The sequence below is a fragment of the Dermacentor andersoni genome, chromosome 2, assembly GCF_023375885.2.
Source record: "Dermacentor andersoni chromosome 2, qqDerAnde1_hic_scaffold, whole genome shotgun sequence".
Classification (NCBI taxonomy): Eukaryota; Metazoa; Arthropoda; class Arachnida; order Ixodida; family Ixodidae; genus Dermacentor; species Dermacentor andersoni.
The window spans coordinates 65,525,997-65,549,075 of record NC_092815.1 but is presented as its reverse complement, the minus strand read 5'-3'; the positions used below and the strand labels follow the sequence as shown (position 1 = coordinate 65,549,075).

Sequence of the window (23,079 nt, the reverse complement as noted above, 5' to 3'; positions counted from 1 at the left end):
TGCAACACTTGGCCGCAGATCAAATCACAATACATGTTTCTCTCCCTTATACCCATTCAGTACCTATGCAGAGCCCAGCAATCGGCACGTCGTATATATTCAGGTGGAACAGCCGCAGTAAGAATCGTGCCGTTGCCATCATACGATTGTCGTCATCGTCTTGCTGTTGTCGCCACACACAACCGCCCGATTTACACAAACTTGTTAGCCCCTCTGGTAATACTTTGCGGAACCCTAAAAAATGCTCCAGCATTGTTTGGTAGCCAACTACCTGCAAATGCTTCGCATACCATTGATTGTCACCGTGCATGGGATCTGTCCAATCTTTAACGCGTTAGCATTATTAGGATTGTCTTTAAGATTGCCTGATTTTGCGCCTGTTTTTCTGGTTGAGTTTATAACAATAATTCTAGCTTTACGTAAGTTACACCAAACTACTAGAAGAGCTGCTACTATTACTCATTCACTATTTATGTGCCCTTCCCTTACCCCTACTAGTGATTCGCTCAAGACAAAACGAATTCCCTTGCTAGTTCCTGAGCACATACAATCTTTTCAATTGATTTGGCTACCCACTCATATATGTTTGTTTTTCAGTGAAACTGCCCATCCACTGGCAAAGACATCACCTTTGGGGCCCGGTCCTTCCTGTATACCAGATATGTGAAAGCACATATCACGGCGGCTACATTTCGTATGCGAGCATTATAAAAGCCTTATCAAACTCAGTTCTGACTGTCTCTTCAGATTATAAGCACCTGACAGTTTACTGGCGTAATGAACCCTGTAACACAAGAATGCTTGAGGTCTCGCTCACAAAATTACGTTGCCGCATTCCTTTCTAAGCTTCGACGTACACATGTCGGGCTTGGTTCTCTCCCCTCTCTGCTCGTTTTGTAATGAGGAAGAAACAGTCCATCACTTCCTTATATGTTGTCGCCGCTTTTCTGCGGTAAAAAGAAAATAATATTGGAAGTATTTCGAAGACTACGCCTGGACTTACAGAACTTGTTATTCTATGCTTTCTTTTGGGGCCTCCGCTTTAGGATTCAGCCACAGGGACGCTCGCTTCGCCGCCCACAAATTTCGTATAGAATTCAACCGAATGTCCTGCTAAATTCTACATTTTCCTCTTGTGTACTTCTAAAGTAACTGTGATTCATTCGATCTGAATTCACTAATTTTATTTTAACACATAATCTTACTTTATACAGCGCTAAGTCGATAGATATCCAGAAATCCATTCATTATAACTTGGAATAATCCATTAATTTCTTGGCCACCCGCGTGACCGACTTTCTCGAAGATCATGACGCGTTCCCGCACACCATGCTGGGATTCCGCCGCAACCTCTCCGCACAGGACGTATTGCTCCAGCTTAAACACCAGATCGTAGACGACACTACCAGCTCCACTAAGGCAATTCTAGGCTTAGATATTAAAATGGCCTTTGACAACGTTAAGCACAAAGCGATCTTAAAAATAATTAGAACATTAGGACTAGGCCAAAGAATGTATAATTACGTTAGAGATTTCCTCGCGGGCAGACGCGCATGCGTCGTCGTCGGCGACGAGGAATCGCCGGATTTGGAGACGGGTCCGTGCGGCACCCCGCAAGGATCCGTCATATCACCATTAGTCTTTAATTTTGTTCTACTTGGTCTACCGGGAAATTAACAGAAATAGAAGGATTACGTCGCAGTCTACGCGGATGACTTCACCCTCTGGGTTCCCGGGGGAGGATGTGACGGTCACGTCGAGCGAACGCTACAGACAGGAGTAGATGCGGTTCAGAATTACTTGCGTGGAACGGGCCTCGAGTGCTCGGCTACCAAGACCGAACTCTTACTCTACAAACCCACAAGGAGAGGTCGTAAAGCCCTGCGCGAAGAGGAACGGGAATATTCCAAAATATGAATTACATTGGGAGATGGTACTCCCGTACCGCACGTAGATAAAATTAGAATCCTAGGGTTACACCTGCAGGCAAACGGCCATAACGGAGAGACGGTGCGAATACTTCGTCGTTCGGTAGATGACACGATCCGACTATTGCGTCGCATCACGAATAGACGCAATGGTATGCGTGAAGAGTGCGCGATCCGTCTCGTGCAGGCGTACGCAATAAGCCACATAACGTATGTTGCCCCCTACCTGAGGTGGATCGGGTCCGAAAAAAACAAAGTCGAATGCATGATCCGAAAGGCTTTCAAGAGCGCGGTCGAAGTTCGATTCAACGCGAGCACCGACAAGTTTCTAGAGCTCGGAGTTCACAACTCCCTTAACGAGTTAATCGAGGCGCACGACGTTGCGCAATACGAACGATTATCGAGGTCAAAGGCAGGTCGATGCATCCTCGATTCGCTCAGCATCGCGTACCACCCTCAGCATGGAGAAAGAACGGCTGTTCCCGCCTCTGTTCGCGACCGCCTGATCATCCCGCCGCTTTCCAAGAACATGCACCCGACGCACCACGCCGGGAGACGCAACAAACGAGCAAGCGACCTTCAGAAGAAGTTTGGTAACAGCAACGAGGCGGTGTACGTAGACGCGGCGCGATATGGAGGAGGGAGAAGCGCACACGCGATAGCGGTTGTAGACCGCTCGGGTAAGTGCCTCGCGAGCGCCACGATGACCACGGGACGCACGGAGGCGGCCGAAGAAGCCGCGATAGCCCTAGCACTCGTCGCGGTGCCGAACGCTGCGATCGTGATCAGCGACTCGCAGGCGGCAATCCGCGGCTTCGCGCGCGGTCTTGTCTCGCGGGAAGCGGGCCGCATACTCCAAATTTCTGACGACGGCGACTCGTCATCACCCTCGCAATCCCAATATTCTACGGTCTTCCTCCTCTGGACCCCGGTACACACCGATGTTCCGCTCGCGGGCAACGAGGCTGCCCACGCCACGGCTCCAGGTTTCACACGCTGAGCCGCTGCTGATTATGTGGCCGCCTCCGCCCCCGAGAGCGGGGCATCGGATCTGCCGGATCGGGACACTACAACAGAAACACAGCAACAAGAAACAGACTGGGCATGGGGCGATCGCCTAACCACGTTCAGAGACCTCACCCAACATTACAGACTCGAAAGATGCACATTCCCGCTACTGCACGATAAATTGAACAGGAACGAGGCCGTAACCTTACGCTTGCTCCCAGACACACACCTACCCTAGCCCCGCTATCTTACACCGCTGCTATCCGCGTTTATATCCAACAGACGCGTGTAAAACATGCGGACAGAGAGCAACGCTGCGACACATGCTCTGGGAATATGCCGGCAACAACGGTAATCAAACCAGCTCCGTTCGCGACGCGTCCATAATAGCGGCCGTTGCCAGAGTAGGAGAAGGCTCGAGCTCGCTTCTTCCAGACGGCGCCCCGGATGCGGGAGTCGCCGGGGACCTTCCCCGTAGGCGTCGCCGCCGCTGGGAGGCGGCTATTAAAAGTTCGGAGCTGGCAGACCAGCTCTGGGCCGTCCGGCAAGCCGAAGATGCCGCTCGAGTCCAAGGACTTCGAGCCGTCACCTGAGGCCACCACAGCAAGAACTGCCGGACTATTCTTTAATAAAGTTTCTTCTTCTTCTTCTTCTTGGCCACTTACGTGATAGGAAGAAGAAGAAGATGAAGCAAAAGAAGGCTCCCGCGGTCACGCGCTCTGTCGAATGCAGCCAGCTTTCCGATCTGATCTGTATCATCCGTGATTCATCCTTCGCATTAGAGCGCCGCTTTCAGGAACGTGTTTCGCTACTCCGCCTACCTATCATCGATATAGGGAAGGGGACCTATCCTACAGCCTGGTCTGGAGATCCCGAAGATCCCGTCATGAATGATGCGCCGGAGACGACCGCGCTCACGAAGGGCCGCGACGCGAGCGTCCTGGGAACGTCGTCACAGTGGTCTCGACGCCCTGACTTCAGCGTGGGGGACACTTCCATCACGCAAACGAGGCACCGTGGTTCTGCCTTGACGGGGCTGTCGGTCGCCGAGACGTCCATGACCATCCAAGACACTTTGGGCGATGACTATGGAACTTCGCTGACGGCTGCAACGGAACGGTGTAAGTGCTGCGGCGTTCTGCCACAATACTCACTCCCCTCTAAAAAACTATTTCAGCTAAGCTGAAGGCTCCCTTTAATTGCTATAGGAAGTCATACTTAAGGTGGTCGCAGGTGAGCGAAGCCTCTTTTGCGTAGTAGGCGCCTCCAACATGTCTATTGTGGCAAAATTTTACCTGCGATAGTAAGTGAAGAACGATTCGTGTTACATCTCAGGAGCATGCTTTGTGCGATGTGTTTAAAAATGCAAAATATAAATTAATGTGGTGAAAGCCGCCGAGGTGCGCGCCATGAAGGAAGAAAAAACTAAGAGGGAGCGTAGCGTGATAAAAGTGAAAGCAGAGTAAAGTAGGCTCAACACGTTATGTCGTGGTTAGGTGCTAGGATCTCCCACCGCTACTGCCACCCTTTTCAGCAAGCTGCTTGAGTAAGGTGCAGCTGCCGCTTTTCAACGAAAAAAATAAGTGTGTACGTTACAGGAAGCGACCAAAGCTGGGTACGCTTTTGAGAAGAAAGTGGCAAGCGACCCGAAGAAGTGTGCGTCGATTAAAAACCCCCTGGAACAAAGCACACTCAGCGAGTCGGGCGCTCCTAGGGTCAAGTATTGGATAGATTTTGAGACAGAGTACAAAATTATCTCTATTAGCTACGGACCAGTATTTACCATCATAATCTTACGATAATATTGCGAAAACATGCCGTAAAGGTGAATATTACAGTTTATGTTTAAGTTCAGCAAATTTTCTCAATTACTTAAACATAAACACTACAGCCACTAATAGCCACATAAATAGTACAACACACTATTTTGGCGCGAAGTTCAGGGATACCGCTAGCTGAGACATAATGCAGAACATTCGGTAGACGCACATCGTGGCATCCATTCAGCCAACAAATCTGACATAGCGTCAGACCAGCAACCTTCGTAATTTGTTCATGCATGTCGAGCACGGGAGAGCGCTGGTCATATTCTCTTTCTTGTCGGTGTGTGTTTTGGCGCTGTTTAATATGTATGATTGTTGTTCATATATGTACCTAGAATGTATATTGACATTCGAAGCAGACATTAACATTTTCTTGTGCGCACAATTCGTTACGAACAAAGATTGACATTTCGAGCAGCCATTTCGTACCTACCGCGATTAGTGGGCAGTACACCGTTACGATTTTCGAAAGATGAGAAACGAAATGGCTCTCACCTAGTTAATTGCAGTTGAGTACGGCCCTATCTTTACCGGCACTCAAAAGGCACAGATACGCATGTATTGCACATAGTGTGAATACATTTGCCGCCGAGAGAGTACGAGCAGCGTCTCTGCTTTCCAGCGTACGTGCGACGCATGCCACTGATGCAAGACCTCGGGCGTGCCGAAAACAGGAGACCAGGTGCGGCCCTGATCTGGCGCTGTTGGTGCACGCTGGCCGTGCTTCTGCTCCTGCTGTTTCTGCTCTACACGGCCTTGTTGTGGGCAGCAAAGCAGGAACAGGCCCGACGACAGCCTATACGGAATGTATCCGTCGCCATGAGCCTTGTCATCACTGTCGCCACTTTCTCGACTAAACTAACAACTAACATCACTGCAACTTCCAGCACAACTACAGCCACTACAACTACAACCACCACTACAACTACCACCACAACTCCAACCACTACTACTACTACAACCACCACAACTACAACCACTACAACTACTACTACAACCACCACAACTACCACAACCACAACCACCACCACTACAACCACTACTACAACCACTACTACTACAACCACAACTACTACAACCACAACCACTACAACTACTACCACGACAACCACTACAACCACTACCACGACAACTAGTACAAGCACAACCACTACAACTACTACCACAACAACCACAACCACTACAACTACTACCACGACAACCACCACCACTACAACCACAACCACTACAACTACTACCACAACAACCACAACCACTACAACTACTACCACAACAACCACAACCACTACAACTACAACCACTACTACAACCACTAGTACTACCACAACCCCAACGCCGAGAAAGCCACTCCCCGTAACTGTAAGTACATGAAATTTTTGCTGTTCATGATACGAACAGTCTCGAAGTCGAGTGCATTTCATTCCTGAGTGTCTGGACTAACCTGCTAAAATCTATCGAGTGTCATTCACTTCGAAAACGTTTCTGAATAATGTGAAAAAGACCATTTAATTACATTATCGAGAGGATAATAACATTTATTTTATTATATTCAAGTAGTGCTTAAAACAGCATGTGCTCCTAAAATGCGAGCATGTTCTCATAACTCACGAGATCATTTTGACAATATAAATGTAGTTGAAGGGGCAATACACCACCATGTTCATAAATACCTCCCTTGTCGTCATGTTAAGGCTTCCTCTCAAAATGCAGTCTACATGGTACATAGATTACATCTCCTTTTTTTAGTTTACTTGCCTCTGAAATGTGCATTAAGGTCTCATGCTAAACAAGAGTTACCATAATGGCGAGAACCCCTCGAAAACATAAGCGTAAACGCGGAATGATGAACAGTTCGTATGGTGTGTGCCTAGTCGCAGCTGTTTGAATACCAGAAACTGTGGCAGTGACAATGGCGACATCGGATAATAGACAAATTTAGAATAGCGTTTCTCACCTTACGCACGTTAAACGCCAGCTCATTTGCGGGACGTTATGGTGCACGACCCTTTAAGACTTTTACTATAACGTACGAGAACGTCTCTTCCGAAACGTAACCAATACAATGCAATTCATTAGCAATCATCCTGTTGTTGCTATGTGAACGCATCTTTTTAGGTCTGCGGACACCAGAATTGCTGAACGATCTCAAACTAGACGCGTTATGCGCTCACTATTCGCATCAACGAGAGCGAAACCGTAGCCATGACGACAATTCACGTTGGAGCGGAAGCCATGGGTGCCGCCATGTTCAACAAGGTTATTGCCTAGCGTGCGTAAACGTTACAAAAGTTAAATTCGCCAACAAACGTATGCTATCATAGCGCACTTTATTAAACCAAAGAAACCCAATAACATCCAAAGCATGCACAGTAAGAACAACGCTCTTTATTTACCCACGCAATGCAATTACGCTTGGTTGCAAACGCTATTCTAAAACTATCTAATATCGTAAATGGAATACTGGAGTGTAATATGTGCGATGTGACAACCCACTAATTTTTCATTGTTCGCCTGTGCTATTTCCGAGGTGGCAAAGAAGCGCCTCGAGAAAAGACCTAAGTTAGTGATTTGAAATTTCCTTGAAAAGAAATCATTTGCGAAAATTCATAGACTCTGGCTGCGAGGACTTTAGCGGTGTTGTGTGTTCATGGCCCGGTTTTCAAGCGGAAGGGTAGGGGACTACACACAGCAACAAGCTCGCTGGAAATTGTGCCGCTAATCTGGAAAAGAAAAGTTAAATTCTGGGGTGTTACTAGTTTGCACCGTGATACTAATATGAGACACGCCGTAGTGGGGTACTCCGAATTGGTTATGACTGGACGGGGCTAATGTAAAATTTTTCGAATACGAATCGAATATGAAGTGTAAGTATCGATATCGCATGAAATATCGAATATTCAAAGGCAGGCGCATAGATTTAGAGATGAAATCTTTATTTCGGTAAAATTAAGTACCACGCCAGTACTGACTAGTGTAGAAAAGGGGCTAAATACCAAACACAAGAATTAGTTTTAAACACATCAATAATCGTCATTAAAGGACTGCACGGTTAGCATTTGAACCTCTTTAGAGCCTGCTTTCGCAAAACGTTGCTAAAAGTGAATGGCAATTGCACGGAATGGAGCTTTCGAAAAACGCTAAATAAGAGGCTGACCAAAAAAAAAAAAAAAAAAAAAGAACGCTAGGGTGCTATGGGAAACGAAAGAAATATCTGGGGACACCTAAGCACTTCGTACGAGTCGTGAATGCGAAAGCATTAATGTGCAATTGAACGCCGCTGAGCGGTGCTTCGAGTTCTGCGCTGCGAGTAATGTGCCATAGTGGTATGTGCCGTCCGAGCCAGCAAGCAGAAGCAGCAGCAGCAGCCTGCGGTGCCAAGCCCGTATGCCACCGACACCCTGCGCGACGAGAGACCGAGGAAGAGCGTCGCGCGACTACCCCGCAAGACGCGTCAGCCGTTCCGATTCAACCGCCCGTCGAGGCGCGCTGCTGACGTGGCGTCGCACCCAATGGGAATTTAGGGGCCGTTTCGCTGCTGAAGACGCTGCCGTTTTTTTTTTTTTTACGCTCAATGGGCCGTTTCACGCTTTTGCATCAAAAAAAGAAAGCTGATGAGTAACTTAGTTGTGTGCCCTAAAGAAATCTAAGAGGGCCTCTTGCAAGAAAAACACCGCAGGCATAGAATAGACTGGTCGAAAACACTAAATGACCGAATACTCGCAAAACGCACAGTTGTTAGGTAAGCTTCGGCCGCCAAACCGAAAACAAGATTTTCATTATCCGCTTTGTTATTGCGTTAGTTCGTAAACTATTGTCGTTCTATTACTTCCGATAACTTGCGATGCTTTTATTTAGCCCCCTCACGGAGGACAGTAACCATACTTTAACAGTCGGTTGTTGCTGACTATTTGGTCAGTTCCGAGATTCGAAAATACCGAACAGACTCCTTTAGATTACGAATAGCTGTGTAGTATTTGATTCGTATTCAAAACTTCGAGTATTCACCCACCTGTAGTTATGACAATTTGGGGCTCTTTAACGTACACCTAAATCTAAATGCACTATCATTATTTAAAGGGAAGCTGAAGAGTCTATCGAATTGAATAAGACGCTCATATACGGATGCGGGAACCTTATAAACCGTGCAGGTAAAATTTTGGGGGGGATTTTTCACTTAGGAGCGACGCAATCGTCGGTTAAAATGGCGCTGTAGCTCCGCCCCCCGTCGAGCGCCGCGCGCTGCTGCTGACGCTGACGATGCGAGCGGAGACCGGAAACCGCGGCTTAGTGACGTCAGCACTGGTGTTCCGTTCCTTCGCAGTCTCCGCGACCGTGCCTGACCGGGCTTATTTCTGCGTGCGTGCCGACCTAATCTGCTGCGCTCGACCCTACATTGCTTTATTTGTGTGTATGTAGGAGTGGTAGTTGACGTGCGCAGCATCAATTGAACTTGTAGGCCGATCATGCCGGCGTTCTGTGCAGCCTACGCTTGCACGAACACCAGCGGCCGCGAGGGTGTTCCGATGTTCCATTAGTTCCTGCAAGACAACAAGCTTTCAGCTAAGTAGGAGGCTGCTGTGAAGCGAAACAACTTCAAGCGCTCAAGAACAACAGTGTTGTGCTCTAACCACTTCCGTGACGATTACTACCGGAGTTTATCAATAATGCGTGCTTTGGGTTCTCCTTCGTGTTAGCACGCTGAACGGAAGGCGTATGTTTATCTCCCGCCCTTGGCGCAGGTTTCATCGCCAAGCGCCGCGAATTTTTATTCGCACGTGTGTTGTGAAACAGCCTGCATGCAGCTACCATAACGCAGTGCAAGCGCGAAGTTTGCATGCGTTGGAAAGCCTACTCACGCCAGGACGCTGCGCTCCCCCTTCTTTCGCACACATACAGAAACCGACCATCTCACGTAGCCGACGGAATTCGCCTGTTACGAGTAGCGTGCGGATGGCGCACTGATGAACGTTCTATACTACACGTGCTACAACAGCCGGTAAACTTTTCCCGCGTTTAAACCATCTGCGTATATTGCCGACAGCTTTGGGGCAGCGCACAAATTCCGAAGATCGCATCACCGCTTAGGTTCTACGAGGAGGCATGCAGGAACATAACACTACAGTTGTTTGCCCGGAAACGTACTCACTGGAACGCTGAATCCAGCTTAGCAAAAAACATACTCGCCAAAGAACATTTCCAACACAAGGAGATGCTAACACTTCGCCTTCGTTCGCGTGGAAAGCAGTGCAGCATTTTTTGCTTCTTGGAGAGGCCGGCTCTTCGCAATCGGCTCTTACATGTAGGGAGTAAAGTATAAACCCCTCACTAGTGACCTTGCAACGCGACAGCGACCGCGCGACACGCGAGGCGATGGCTCTCGCGTTCACTCGTCGCCTGCAAGCCGAACTCCGCGCGAGCGACGGTATTGAGCGACGACTTCCCAGTATGAGGGCAGCAATATACGCGCCGTAAGAAGCGTGACGCCTACTTTATCAATTTAAGTTGATGTATTTTACTGAAAAAGGAGCACAAAATATTTCTGAAGGTCTTGCGCTAGGTGCTTATTCTTGCACGTGTAAAATTCAATAGTTTGCTCGTTACGTGCGACAAACGGTAGTATTTGAGTTAAGTACATCCAGCTCCGGCTTCGCACTATTGGCTAGTCGCTCATAGTACTTCCGGGCGACAAGCCACGAGTTCTAGATTTCTAGAAACGAGCGATCGAGCGACAACACCGAGCGGTCTGTTCAAGCGACGGCCCGTTTTGTCGCTCGAAGCCGTCGCCCGTCACCGTCGTAAGCAAAATCGCTCTCGTGGAGTTTGCACTTAACGCCGAACTCCTCAGAGAAACGCAAGCTCTTGAAATTTTCCATGACCGTCTCAGCAAAACAGCACCAAACTACCTTGCACCGTGCTTCGTGTGTAGCGGCAGCAGTCGGTCCGGACGAATACTATTGTTGACGTCACGAGACGCCCGACCAATCACAGGCGGAAACGAGACGCGCGAGCTGGGCGTGTCTGCTGCTGCACTTTTCGTCGAAATAAAATTTGTTTGCGCTTTCTTTCGCTCAATTTCGATGCGATATTCGAATTCAGAGGGTTGAAAACCACGACGTACTGCTCTTCACTCATTTTTTTTCTTAAAACTTTCAGCTTCCCTTTAAGCATGAAATGCTTTTAACTCCCGTTGTCGACGGCCTACAAAAGACCTTGAGCCAAAATCAAGAGCTGTTATCCAGGCACTCAAGACGAGAATCGAACGAGAATGGGGCGAGAACGAAACGAGAACATCCGGGCGTCGTTGCGAGAGCAAAACAAGATCATATTGGCAACCAGTAAAAACTTAAATGCGGTCTCTGGTCCCCAACCCCTTGTACAGGACCGCATTGCATATGCTAGTTACTGCCCAAACAAGTTAAAAAAGTTTTGCTTCGGAGTTCGATCTTCCAAATGATTGTTCACAATATCACTCGAGCTGTAACTACTAGTACGCTGAAGTTTAATGTATCCTTTCCGATAGCGGCGTTCAAAAGGCAGATACAGTGCGCCATACAATTGATTGTCATCTTCTGGCGCTGGGTCACGGTTGCCTGTGCTCTTCTCAACGCCAGCGGTCCGTGAGTTCCGCGGCACGCGTTTTTGCGTCACCTCCGTCGAGAGATGGCGCCATGCGTTACCAGGCCGGCAGCGTCCTGTGCACCACGGATGGTTGTGAGATGGTTGTGAGTGATCGTCGTTATTACTCCAACCAATCTGCGACTTACGTCTACTCTCAATTGCGGGAGAGCCAGCATTTTTTTTTGTAATTTGCCCGTATCGAATACGCAGCCGCTGCGGCCGCGATCGAACCCGGCATCTCGAGCTCGGCAGCGCAACGTCCTACAGCCACTAATCTACCGCGGTGGGTGCACTGTGACTTTGAAAGGTCGCGGCGGTCGGCAGATATTTCTCGCAACACCAAGACCCAGTAGGCGCTTCTGTTGTACAAGGTCGTCATTGTACTTCCGTGAACAAAAGTAACGTATCCATGCAGGTGCGAGTCCGAACTGTTTTAACGCATCGCCCTTGGGCTGGGCTGCGGCCGAGGCCCGTCGAGTGCGCATCTGCTTCTCATGGTTAGGGCTCAGTGTTTTCAGCTTTTATTCTTCCGCAACTTCACGTGCTTGTTTCCCAATTTAATTTCAGGTGCCCCAGAAAAGTGTTTTCTTTTGTTGGTTTTTGTTTTTTCTCGCGCCACGCTTAACATACTAATGTGAATATCTGGTTCACTAATTGAGATGTGCGGATTGTGTGGAATGACTGCACATACTCCACTGCAAACGCTGTAATTCTATCCAATACATGAATTAATGTTTTTGAGAATCAGTAAATAGGAAGGCTACAATACCACACGGTGGTGTGTCTATGTAAAAATTAATAAGTATTGAGTACAAATGATGTGAGACGTTATTTGTAGGGTCTTTTGGGGTACAAAATTTCAACGAATAATGATAAAATGGGAATGTATGCCTCACGTTGCCATTTTACTGAAATTGTCCAGTTCATCTTTCGCAGTGGCCGCTGCATGGAGACTCCAGGGGCATTAGCCGGCGCTCCTTAGAACCCATTGCGTATTGTCCACCCAACAATACACCCCACGCCCCCTTCACGGTTTTTGTTTTCGTCAGTGCTACAAACAAAACTGACACAAATAGGAAAGAAAATTGCAAATATTGCTTGGGCAGCTGATTGACGCGTGACCTTCCCCTCGCCAGGCTCTTTTCATAAAAGTGCGCAGAGGCATACAGCTGTTGTGTAATCCTAATCTTGGGTCTCTGGTAAATTTGCTTTCACTGACCCTTTCCGGCTAAAATGAAGAAAGAAAAAAATGCGAATAGCATGCTTCTATTGGCAGATCAGCTTCTTTTTTACAGATATCTATCTATGCATCTAACTATTCAGCTATCTAGCTATCCAACCAAAACCTAACTTTGGCCGCTGAGTAGCTACCAGCTTTTATGTACCGCTCTGGAAGGAACGCCTTTGGCGTCAACTTGAGTCGCTGAACTGGGTACGTTCCACTCACAGTAATACTTGCCATAACGTGTAAAACATATCACCAATTAAACACGCATGATAAGAGTTTCTGACAATAACGTGTACAAAGCGTAAAAGTGTGCGTAGAATAATAGATCATCGTTTATGTGCACGAAATTACTTTTAACTTCCCAAGGATGCTATTCGCATGCTTGAATAGTCATCGGAGATTAGTTCTACATGAATTTGTCTTTCTTTCATTTTTTTCTCTGTCGGGCATAATGGGAAACGCCGAACCTAAATTACCCGCCGTTGTTGCTTAGTGGCTTTGGTGTTCCGTTGCTAAGCACGAGGTCGCGGGATCAAATCCCGGCCACGGCGGCCGCATTTCGATGGCAGCGAAATGCAAAAACACCCGTGTATTTAGATTTCAGCTGCACGTTAAAGAGCCCCAGGTGGTCAAAATGCATCCGGAGACCCCTCACTACGACGTGCCCTCATAATCAGAGCGTGGTAATGGCGCGTAAAACCCCATAATTTATCATTTAGTTATAACCCGAGTTGTAGGCTCCACGTGACCGCTCGTTCCCTCCGACGCGCCGTGCTATCGTTTGGCGAGTTTGGCACGGATGCCGAACGAATACGGCTCAGCGGCGTCTCGCACTGGATGGTTGGTCACGTAAAGGCTGGCGCGCCGATATCTCCCGGAGCAACAGCCGATGTCTTGCGTTGAGCCACACTTGGCAGGTCGCGGTGGCACGCGTACGACCGAAACAGCAATAGCGTGAATCATGGGATGAACCGTACGGTCAGTTCGGAGAGCAACATTAGACAGAAATGGACACTGCGCGGATCCTGGCCCCTGCATGACCAGCCCAAGCGCCGAATCGCCAGGAGTCACGACAGTGCATTTCGGCTTAAAGTTCCCTGGATCTTCTAAAAGTAGCGAAAGGCTTTGATCTCACCGCTGAGCTTCGCGATTGGAACTTCAGCGCGCACCCTGCTGTGGACCAGGAGAAGCGCGCAGAGGACACGCGCCTCGAGCGCATTGCTTTCCGCACTCAGCCGCCGTGCAGTTTTGCACCCAGACGTGTCCTTTGCTATAATACGAATTTGATGTTAGGATGACTGCTCTCGCAATAGCTTGGTTCTCCGCCGTCGTTCCCGATTGGCCACCTAATGTCACACAGCCGTTTAATGTCACAGGGTAGTAGCGCCCACCAAAAAAACTATTTTTTTTTTCTCTCAACACAAACCACGAGGTAATGCCATGCAGCAGTCGTCACTGCCTTTATAATATCGAAGGGCTTTATTGCGGCCCTAATGTCCCTGTATATAAACCCGCTCCAGACCATGACGGCACACATATGGGTGCCTACCGTTGCCTATGGCGAGCCGGCTGGTTCTGACTGGCGCGCGGGACTCTATTGAACCCGAGCTTTGTCTTTATCGTATTATAGAAAAACTACCAAAACCGCAGATCATTGCGGTCACGAATCGAGGTGGTTCGACAAAAAATACAGTGCCCTTCCAATCTGTGAAGAAGGATGACTAGCGAAGCTGTGTATGTGGGCCCCTTAATGGCAAACTGCACCTCCGCCGCGGGTTGCCCTCGAATTGCACAACTTTCGGGATCGGGCTACGTATGTGGTGTTTTGTGTCTACACACGGACTTGATCCTGGAGGAACTAGCCCTTAACCGCTACTAATTAAGTAATTACGAATTAATTAGCCAATCAATGACGACGACGAATGCAGGAGAATAGGTAACTGCTTTTGTTTTTCTTCTTTTTTTTAGAGAGAGATTGAGGGTTTTAACTGTGGTACCAGTTCAGCTACAAAGCACCCAGTGGACGTCCACCGAATAGATGTCGCTAGACATCTCTGGCCCTTCGCATCCCACCTTTCCTGCCATAAAATCCTCCAGCGACAGTGCGCGCGTTCCATTCTGCACTTACTTATAAGCGAACATCAACGAGAAAACAGGAAATAAAGGACCTTTCTGTAGGTGGTGACTACCAATCAGTTCGTTTATTTTACAACTGCATTCTGCGTTACGATATATTATATATATATATATATATATATATATATATATATATATATATATATATATATGCTGTAGACCTGACAGGAAAGAAGGTGCTGAGAAAAATCAACCGAGAACTCTGCGTGCGTCTTTAACGGAAAACAAAAGCGACAGATAGTTTAGTCAATAAGATAGCTGATCTCTGTTTTAGACAGAGAAACTAATGGCATGACGCATGAAAGCCCGTTGCAATGCTTAGTGCATGCTTCGTAGATTTCGGGAGCGCAGGTGTAATTTCTTCCGCCTATATTATTGTGGTCGCAAAAATAAGCGCACTTGTTGATAATCAGTCCCTGGTCCTGTCATCTCTTTATTGTCACGCTTTTAGCTTTTTTCTCCCCTTCCCGAAGCCGTGCCAACAGGCTTTTTGTCTAACTTGTGTCTGCTTGTGGCAGCATTTTAGCTTCGAAAAAAAAAAAAACACTAGAAAGAAGATAACTTTTTTTCTTTTTTGACTATAGGGGAAAGGAGAAACGTAACCAACTGAAAAATCGGAAAACAATAAGTGTTCTCAGAAGCGAAACTGGAGAAATCATGCGAAGTCAGGAAAGAGGCACATTAGAGCACATCAGACCACTAACGCGGAGCAGCATTTTTAAAGACAAAGTCCTTTCTTGGCGAGTTGCCCCCACTTTTCCTACCGGAGGATGATCACGGAGATGATAGTGCAGCCTAAAAATGTTGGACGGTATTTGCTACTGGTTATGTGGCAATCTGCCATTAGCACCACTGGTCACCGTGATATTCCGGATATATATACATATATATATTCCCAAAAAAGGCAACGCCCCAGCTCATGCGCGAAGAAGTCGAAGAACAGGGAAGATGATGATGGCTATGTACAAATGAAAACGACGACGTACGTTAATAGTGCTTACAATATATATATATAGTTGCCCCACGGCCGGATTCGAACAGAGGACCCTTTTGCATAGAAGCCGATAGCGTACTCATTATGGCACAGAGGCTTTTTTCCGGGCTCACTGACGCTTGCCTCACAATCAGATGAGAGCTTTGGCTTGCAAAACCCCAGAAAAGAGGTCCTATCCTGGAGACACTGTAATTCACGGTTGCATGAACCACATCGGTTGCGTGGTGGGGACTTTTGGCCCTGCTGATTGACCAACATGAATAGGCATGTTGCAATACGCGTTCCAGAAGATGAGCAATGTTATATTGCTTAATTACCCGCTTCCCCAAATCTTCCCTTCACACAGATTCCGAAATGCACGTTGGATCTGCATAGTTCATTGCTCTCGCTGTTGTTCCTCTGCCTGTTTATTCCGGGCGCATCTCTAATTTTGCTCGTGCTCCACGTCCCGGATACTCGATCACCTGCGACCTGACAATGACCTTCTCTTTTTTACAGTGTTCTCCTGGTGGCGATATGTACATCTACTGCCAAGAAACGGTATCCGGGTACTACTATAGTACAAAGACCCAGAAGTGCCGGCATACTGAGGAAGACATTAACTACACCTGCCCGTATTCAGGGAGGCTATACAAGACCAGCCTTGACTGCCAAAATGAATGCTTCTCTATGTTTGGTGGAAACCCTGAAGAGTGCGAAACAGCTCCTCTTCCACTGTACTCGCGGTGCCGGGCGATTGACATGATAGAAGGCGCATGGTGGTTTTTCAGCAGCGACGTCAACCAGTAAGCTTTTGTTCATTGTTCACGGTTCATTCATATTGATTCATTTTAAGGAGCAGCTGTTTCAATGAGAGGCTCCAGTGCACTGTCGTAAAGCGTTTTTTTTTCTTTTGAACTAGCGTCGTCACAGCTATCCCGCTGTGATCCACTATGGGTCCAGTCCTGCTTTTATTCTATATTATACATATAGTTAATATAACCTATGTCGATGACATAGCCATCTATGCTGACTACACAAATCTTTTATTTACAGAGCACACCTTTGTCATACAAGTTTCTTCCAAGGCTTTGTGAAATGATCTTGCACTGTGACCACGACTAAATGTTGCGAAATCAAGATATCTCATATTTATAGGAAAAATAAGTCTGGTAAAGACCCCCAGTCTCATTTATATACCCTACTTTGGTCCAAGAAAGTTCAGTGAAATGCCTAGGAGTAGTATTTGATGAGTATTTATTTTGGCGCCAACTCACTTAATATATGCGTACAAAAATAGCAAGGTTGGTTGGTGTAGTGAACTAATTCAGAAGTTCCATCTCACCTTCAGTGAGATGCAATTATATTACTCCGTTGTTTACTGCCACATACAGTATGAACTACTAGTTTAAGGAACCACATGTGCTACTAACCGTTCACTCACTCACAGCTTGTACACCACTCCGAGAAGTTGAAAACTTACCCCTAGTAAAAGCACCAGTTGTTCCACATAGAATCTTACAAAATCACCAGCTATTTGAACTATAAAGCTATCTATCGTTAACTTAATATATTTATATTTAGTTACGCTAAAACAGAGTTCGAAAATGATCACATTGTCGTGCGCAATGCCTACAACTTTCCAGATACATATCGCTAACCTTAGAAATGAAGCACGAATAATGGTATACAAAAGCTTACATTTAGTATACTTGAGACTCCGATTCAGCCATTCCTAAGCTCGCGCATAAAACCTACATTCCATATCGCTTCAGCAAGTACAATCACGACACGTATTTAAGAGACTTAGTTTATAATATTGCTTGCCTTCGTTTTTCTTATTTCTTGTTATGTTCTTCTATTAGTTTGAGGTATTCTTCGATGTCAATATACATTTGATTTATTTTAATTCGCGACGATTTTGTGAGCTACCTTGTAGCCAGCTGTAATTTCTTGAGTTGCAGCAGGGATTTTTGCTTCGAGTCTCTATTAGCCATGCTGTTTCTTACGGCAAGGGCCTTAAGTAGTTGGCTTTTGCCTCTATTTCTTGGTTTGCAGCCAATAAACTAAAATAAACGAATTATTTTAGCAATGAAGGCGTCGCGCTCTAATACATGCAAGGATTCGTAACTGTTTCTGAGGTGCATTAAAGTACGTGTAAATAAATCGGTGCTTAGAGTTGCTTAACTATGTTGATTTTATGATTACCTAGTAGACGTCGTAATTATAACAAAATGTTTTTTTTCATGGTGCCTACTGTCCCGAGGTATAATCTAGTAATTAATTAATAACTCCTATTGTGCGCATCAGCCCGGATACAAGCAATGATAAGTGATTTTTCTTTTTTATTGAGTCAAGAGCAGCAGGCAGCGAAAAAAAAAGAAAGAAAAAAACGAATTGAAGGCAGAAACAGGTAACAACTCACTTATAAAGATAGAAATTAAGGAAAAATTGCCATCTTGCTTGACAGATTGAAGTTGTGCAACGGAGGAAATCACTTCTACAAATTCCATATTGGATCGCTTCGAATATTAGAACGAATCATGGAGGAAGGGGGAAAAAAAGAAAGAAACTAAGGAGAGGCTGTGACGTCACTTTTTGTAAACTCAGTGATGGTGCAAATTGGCGTTACTCCGCCCTCTTGTCGGGGTTAATTCACCTCTCTTGTTTGCATTTCTCGCCTTTGGTGCGCAATCATGCTCGGCTACGTGAGCGTGAGTGCGCCGTTGTGATCTAACAAATGGCGACCTAGAATACTTATTTCTGGGTCACCCTACCTATATCATTTCGTCCTAGAATATGTGCTCTAACGTTGAAAGGAGCTCATCATGAACTCCGCAAGTTAAACTCCTAGGCCGCTACCCTGCTACTTTTGCCGGCTTTTCTGGAAATAAATCTGCATTCTCAGTGCACTAAAAGAATACGCAGCCAGTGACCGGCAACACACTTCACGCGCATCACGGCCTATGGCTAGCCCATCTGCAGTTTATGAGAACAAACACGAGAATCACTTTGCTCTGTTGAACAAGTTCCGGGCGGCCGCACTACGCGGCCAAGTGACAAGCCACAGCGCGCCGATGAAGACGCCAGTAGAGGGGAACGTTGTTAGCATTTAAATGCACTGACTGCGGCCTGAGGTATACTGTTCTCACGATAAATGAAGCTTCACGGAAGCAAGGTTCTGTGGTATACTCCGCACGGTGCCGAACAGTAAGCGCCTATGCGTGCGGCTAGCGCGTTGACCGAGCCTACGTGCGATCATCAGTCGTTTGGTGTGCGCGCAGGCGTACGTTCACCTGTCGAGCCTTGTTCACTCTTGCACCGCATCCGCCAATCTTCACTTCCCTGTGGAACTCGAGCACACAAATACCTGCGGCAAGGAGGGTTCGTCTCTTAATTACTCACAGCAGTCGCTTCTCTTTCACCCTTCCACATGGCTTTCTTACGTGCCACAAGTACATCATCCACTGTCAAAGGCAGGAACACTGCACGCTGTGTTTGACCTTCAAGGTGTTTATAGTCCATACCCTGAAGCCCAGTGATTTCAGTCTGCGACGTGGTGTGTGGTGTTGCATGCGCCCTCGCATCACGCTTGTTGCTTCTTCCAGTCCCACCTGGGCACTAGAACAACCGGGACAGAACGGTATGGATAAAACAGCGGAACATAACACGGAGACTAACGCAATCCTGAACACACGACGCCTTTGTCATGGTACGGGATCTACGGGGAAGGACACGTATGAGCACACACCAATATAACATACATGTTGGGGCACCGCCAGGGCCTCTCCTCCATTTTTAAAACGCAGCTTGTATTGCCTTACTCCTTTCCGCGTCGGTGTTGGTGTTGCCATACAAAAAAACTGAAGCCGCGCAAAAATAAAAGTTGCTTGTCTGCCTGCGGATTACAACCACCGACCTCCGGGTTGCGAGAATACCACGCTAACCGATTCAGCCACTGTCGATTCATCGTGCGCGCCCTTTAAAGCGGGGTTTAAATGCATGAAGAAGTACACGCAGCACAAGGCGTGAGCCAATGACAGGCGCCCTTTCCCTCCTCCGGAGGAAAAGGGCGTGATCGCCAGTTCGCTTGTCTCGCGCCCACCGTTTGCCGCCAGTTCAGGTCCGGCAGTCAGACGGGCAGGGCGCATTTGGTTCGATCTGCCGAAGAGCAGGCTGCGTTGAAAGAACGGCAGCGGGCCGCGCGTCGAGCGTTCGGCCGAAGAACAAGCAGCGTTTGATGAACATAGCCGGTAATTCGCTCAGGAAAGGGCTCGTCGTCGACGTGTCGATCTCGCCGTGAGGGAGCGCGAAGCCAAGGCGTTACGACAACGAATAGCCGCAGATGCCGAGCTCCGCTTGCACCCTTCTTCACAGTAGTGGAAGGGCAGTCATTTTTTTCCTTCCTCCGTGTATCTTACCTATCCGTAGCCATGTTGGGCTCGTCAGTCTGTAGTAGGTGTCCTCTGCGCATGCAAGTTCGTCAAGGCCCCTCTATCACTATTTCGTTTCGCTGTGACACAGGTGCAGTCGGGAAGTGTGGGTGATGCATAGCGCATTTTCCTGTTGCTCTGCGAAGACTCCTCTAGCTCGGGGCGGCCTTGCGACAAAGTGCCATAGTCATTTGCGTCATTTCGCCGGTCGTCCCAATGTTTTTTATGGGAAAACGGTAGCTTGAGGTGCCCTGTGAGAACCAAATTGCATAAGTTCACGGCGTGGCTACGCGCTAAACACACGGGCTTGCTGGATATCTTGTTTTTTAAACTGTGCAGCATGTTTCACATAGCGTGGCTGCTCAGCTAGAGTTTTTTTTTTGTTGTACGGTTATGGCTCGTGCGACCAAGATAACTGTTCCGAACAGTGTACATGTGCGAGCATGCTTGCAGCTACACAGAAGGAAAGGACACATCGGTGGTATTAAATAGTCATGCATGTCTGTGTATTATTCGTACATTCTCTTTAATAGATAGGCTACAATAGAGTGTTCTTAATAACTCTCAAAATGTACGCGTGCCTGCACGGTGAAAAATCAACGTATGATTTTTGACGATAACAATATTTACAACTATCAGGAGAGCATAACCGAAAACAAAGAAGAAAAAAATGGAAAACGCGAATAACTTTTGTACTTCTTTGTACGACTTTGCCCTTGAATTGCAGGTGCGCGGAATGGGACTTCCCTGAGGGCTCCTGTCCCCATCTGACCGGCGAAGAACAATACAGAAGCGAAGAGGCATGTAAACGCAGCTGCAGCGGTCCATACGCCACCCAGAAGACCTCCTGTCGGTGGCCGGAAAGAGAAGTCTGCGACATAATGCACCTAAAGTACCAATCTGCCATGGCCTATATGGGATACAAAACTTGCGTTTCTTCGAGCGCTCCTGGTGTGAAGTTGCATTGCTATTTAAACCGAACGGCACTCTACAGCACTGAGGAGGAGTGCCAGAAGAACTGCATGGGCGCCGTTAAGAACTGGGCCTCACGCAGAACATGACACCTACGTTAGGCCAACCACGGGTGGACACGACACTCTCGCAGTACTGTGAGCCGTGGTTTTGTTCGGGCGTTCGGTCTCTTGCGGAAACCCATCTCCATGGGTCACCGCGCACCGCAGCCTTTTTTGTGGAAATTTCGCCTTGAACTCATTTTTTCCCTTTCCCTTTTCTTTCCGTTCCCTATAATAGACTCTGCGCTTTTTCGATGCCACCTATTTATGCATGTACCGTCTTTCCGAAGCATTGGACATATTGTTACTATAACGCGGGAATTTTATACTTTGATATACTTCGCTAACCTTGATGACAGTGCAAGAGCTTTTTGAGAGCAGCAACTGGAATACAGCTTCAGCAATACTTTTCATAAAGTGCTTGATTTCACTGACCTCATTCATTCAGGTGGTCATTCACGCTTGAACAATTCAATGACGTCCTCTACCTAGCTTGTGAATACTTTCGGTGTGCTGCTTGGAGTCGGTACGCAAGCGTTGTTAGCACGAAGGTTTATGACTAATGGGCGGCCGAATACTTGCCTAAAGCCAGCCTCCAAGGCTGAACAGAAAGTAAAATCCGATTCGTGGATTCGGCGCCACATGCTAGCCACATAGGTGAGATAGGTTCCACTTTTGTGCGCGCCACGCATTCGTACTTGGAGTAGCAGTCGTAGACATTGTCACGAGTAGGGCTCTTCGATTTTTCCTCCGGGCGGTCCAGGACTGCTCGAGGTGGGGCTATCAGCCAATGAGCGTTGCGTACGCAGCATCTTGGAGCTGTTCTGGACAGCCCGGGACGAGAAATCGAAGAGACCCAGTGCCGCTGACGTTGGCAGGGTCCCTTTGACGTGGTGCACTGCTAACAAGAAAGGTGGTTGAAGCCGGCGAAACCTGGTTGGAGTCGTCATGCATGATGCAGCGTAGCGTCTGGCTGCATAGTTCTATACTCAGTTCACGGCCGCTGGATAAAAAAAAAAGTGCAGTACAACGCTGTGGAGCCAAGAGAGACTTTTTGCAATGGCAGCGTTTGCACATAGAGAAAGGAATACAACAAGAGCAGACACTCCCATAGAGCCCAGTGGCCCAATTGACTGCAGCACATCAAGCCGCCGGCGTTATTGCCTGAACCAGGAAGGAAGGAAGGAAAAATATTATTGCTCTATTTACAGCTTTCAGCGGCTAGCAGAGGTCTTCATGTTTTACTGAAATCTCCGGCGTCTTCAGTGGTCGGCGCCCCTATTAGGGGCGCCGACCACTCAGATTTCAGAGCACCGCTGAGCCTGGCCACATTGAGAGCATGCTGCACCAAATCTTTTTGGACTGCGAGCACGCCGCTGGTGAGCAGGCCCTCCCACTGTTCCGCACTGGGTTTTTTTTTCTTTGTGGAAATAGAAGTTATTTCTGCACTCCCATGTGATGCGATATAGTGTTGGGATGGCCCCACACCATGGGCATGTGTCCCCGTATTGACTGGGAATGGAAATGGAAATGGAAAACTTTGTTGACTCTTTTAAGGTTTTAGCGGGTCGAGGCCGAAGTCTTCATTCTTGAAGCTTGGGTCCTCTTGCGTGGGCCCCTAGTCCAGGGCTCCACTGAGCCGGGCCGCCTCGCACGCGTGCGCTATTAGAGCTCTTTGAGCCTCTAGCTCGCGGCTGGTGAGCCAGCTCTCCCATTGCTCCGCACTTGGTGTTTTGTGTTTGTGGAATGCCTGGTTTCTTCTACACTCCCATGTAATGTGGTATAATGTTGGTTTAGCTCCACACCACGGACAGGTTGCGCTATACTGCGTGGGGAACATCCTACTTAGTATGTGTAAGTTTGGGAAGGAGCCCGTTTGCAGTCTCCGCCATCCTGCGGCCTCCTCCTTTGTTAATGCT

General features: G+C 47.6%; 1 protein-coding gene across 1 annotated transcript; it reads left to right on the top strand.

Annotated features, from left to right (window-relative positions):
- Positions 1-5,394: 5,394 nt before the first annotated feature.
- Positions 5,395-21,580, top strand: LOC126542195 (uncharacterized). The gene is made up of 3 exons (XM_050189147.3): positions 5,395-6,118; positions 16,234-16,520; positions 20,875-21,580. The coding sequence occupies exons 1-3, from the start codon at positions 5,396-5,398 to the stop codon at positions 21,206-21,208; spliced, it is 1,344 nt and encodes a 447-aa protein (XP_050045104.2). The 5' UTR covers position 5,395; the 3' UTR covers positions 21,209-21,580.
- The last annotated feature ends 1,499 nt before the right edge of the window (positions 21,581-23,079 follow it).

Bases quoted from the DNA above. Each gene is read 5' to 3' on its own strand.
- LOC126542195 (XM_050189147.3), top strand. From the start codon at position 5,396: ATGCCACTGATGCAAGACCTCGGGCGTGCCGAAAACAGGAGACCAGGT. The intron at 6,119-16,233 runs GTAAGTACATGA...TCTTTTTTACAG, and splicing joins GAAAGCCACTCCCCGTAACT to TGTTCTCCTGGTGGCGATAT. The intron at 16,521-20,874 runs GTAAGCTTTTGT...CTTGAATTGCAG, and splicing joins TTCAGCAGCGACGTCAACCA to GTGCGCGGAATGGGACTTCC.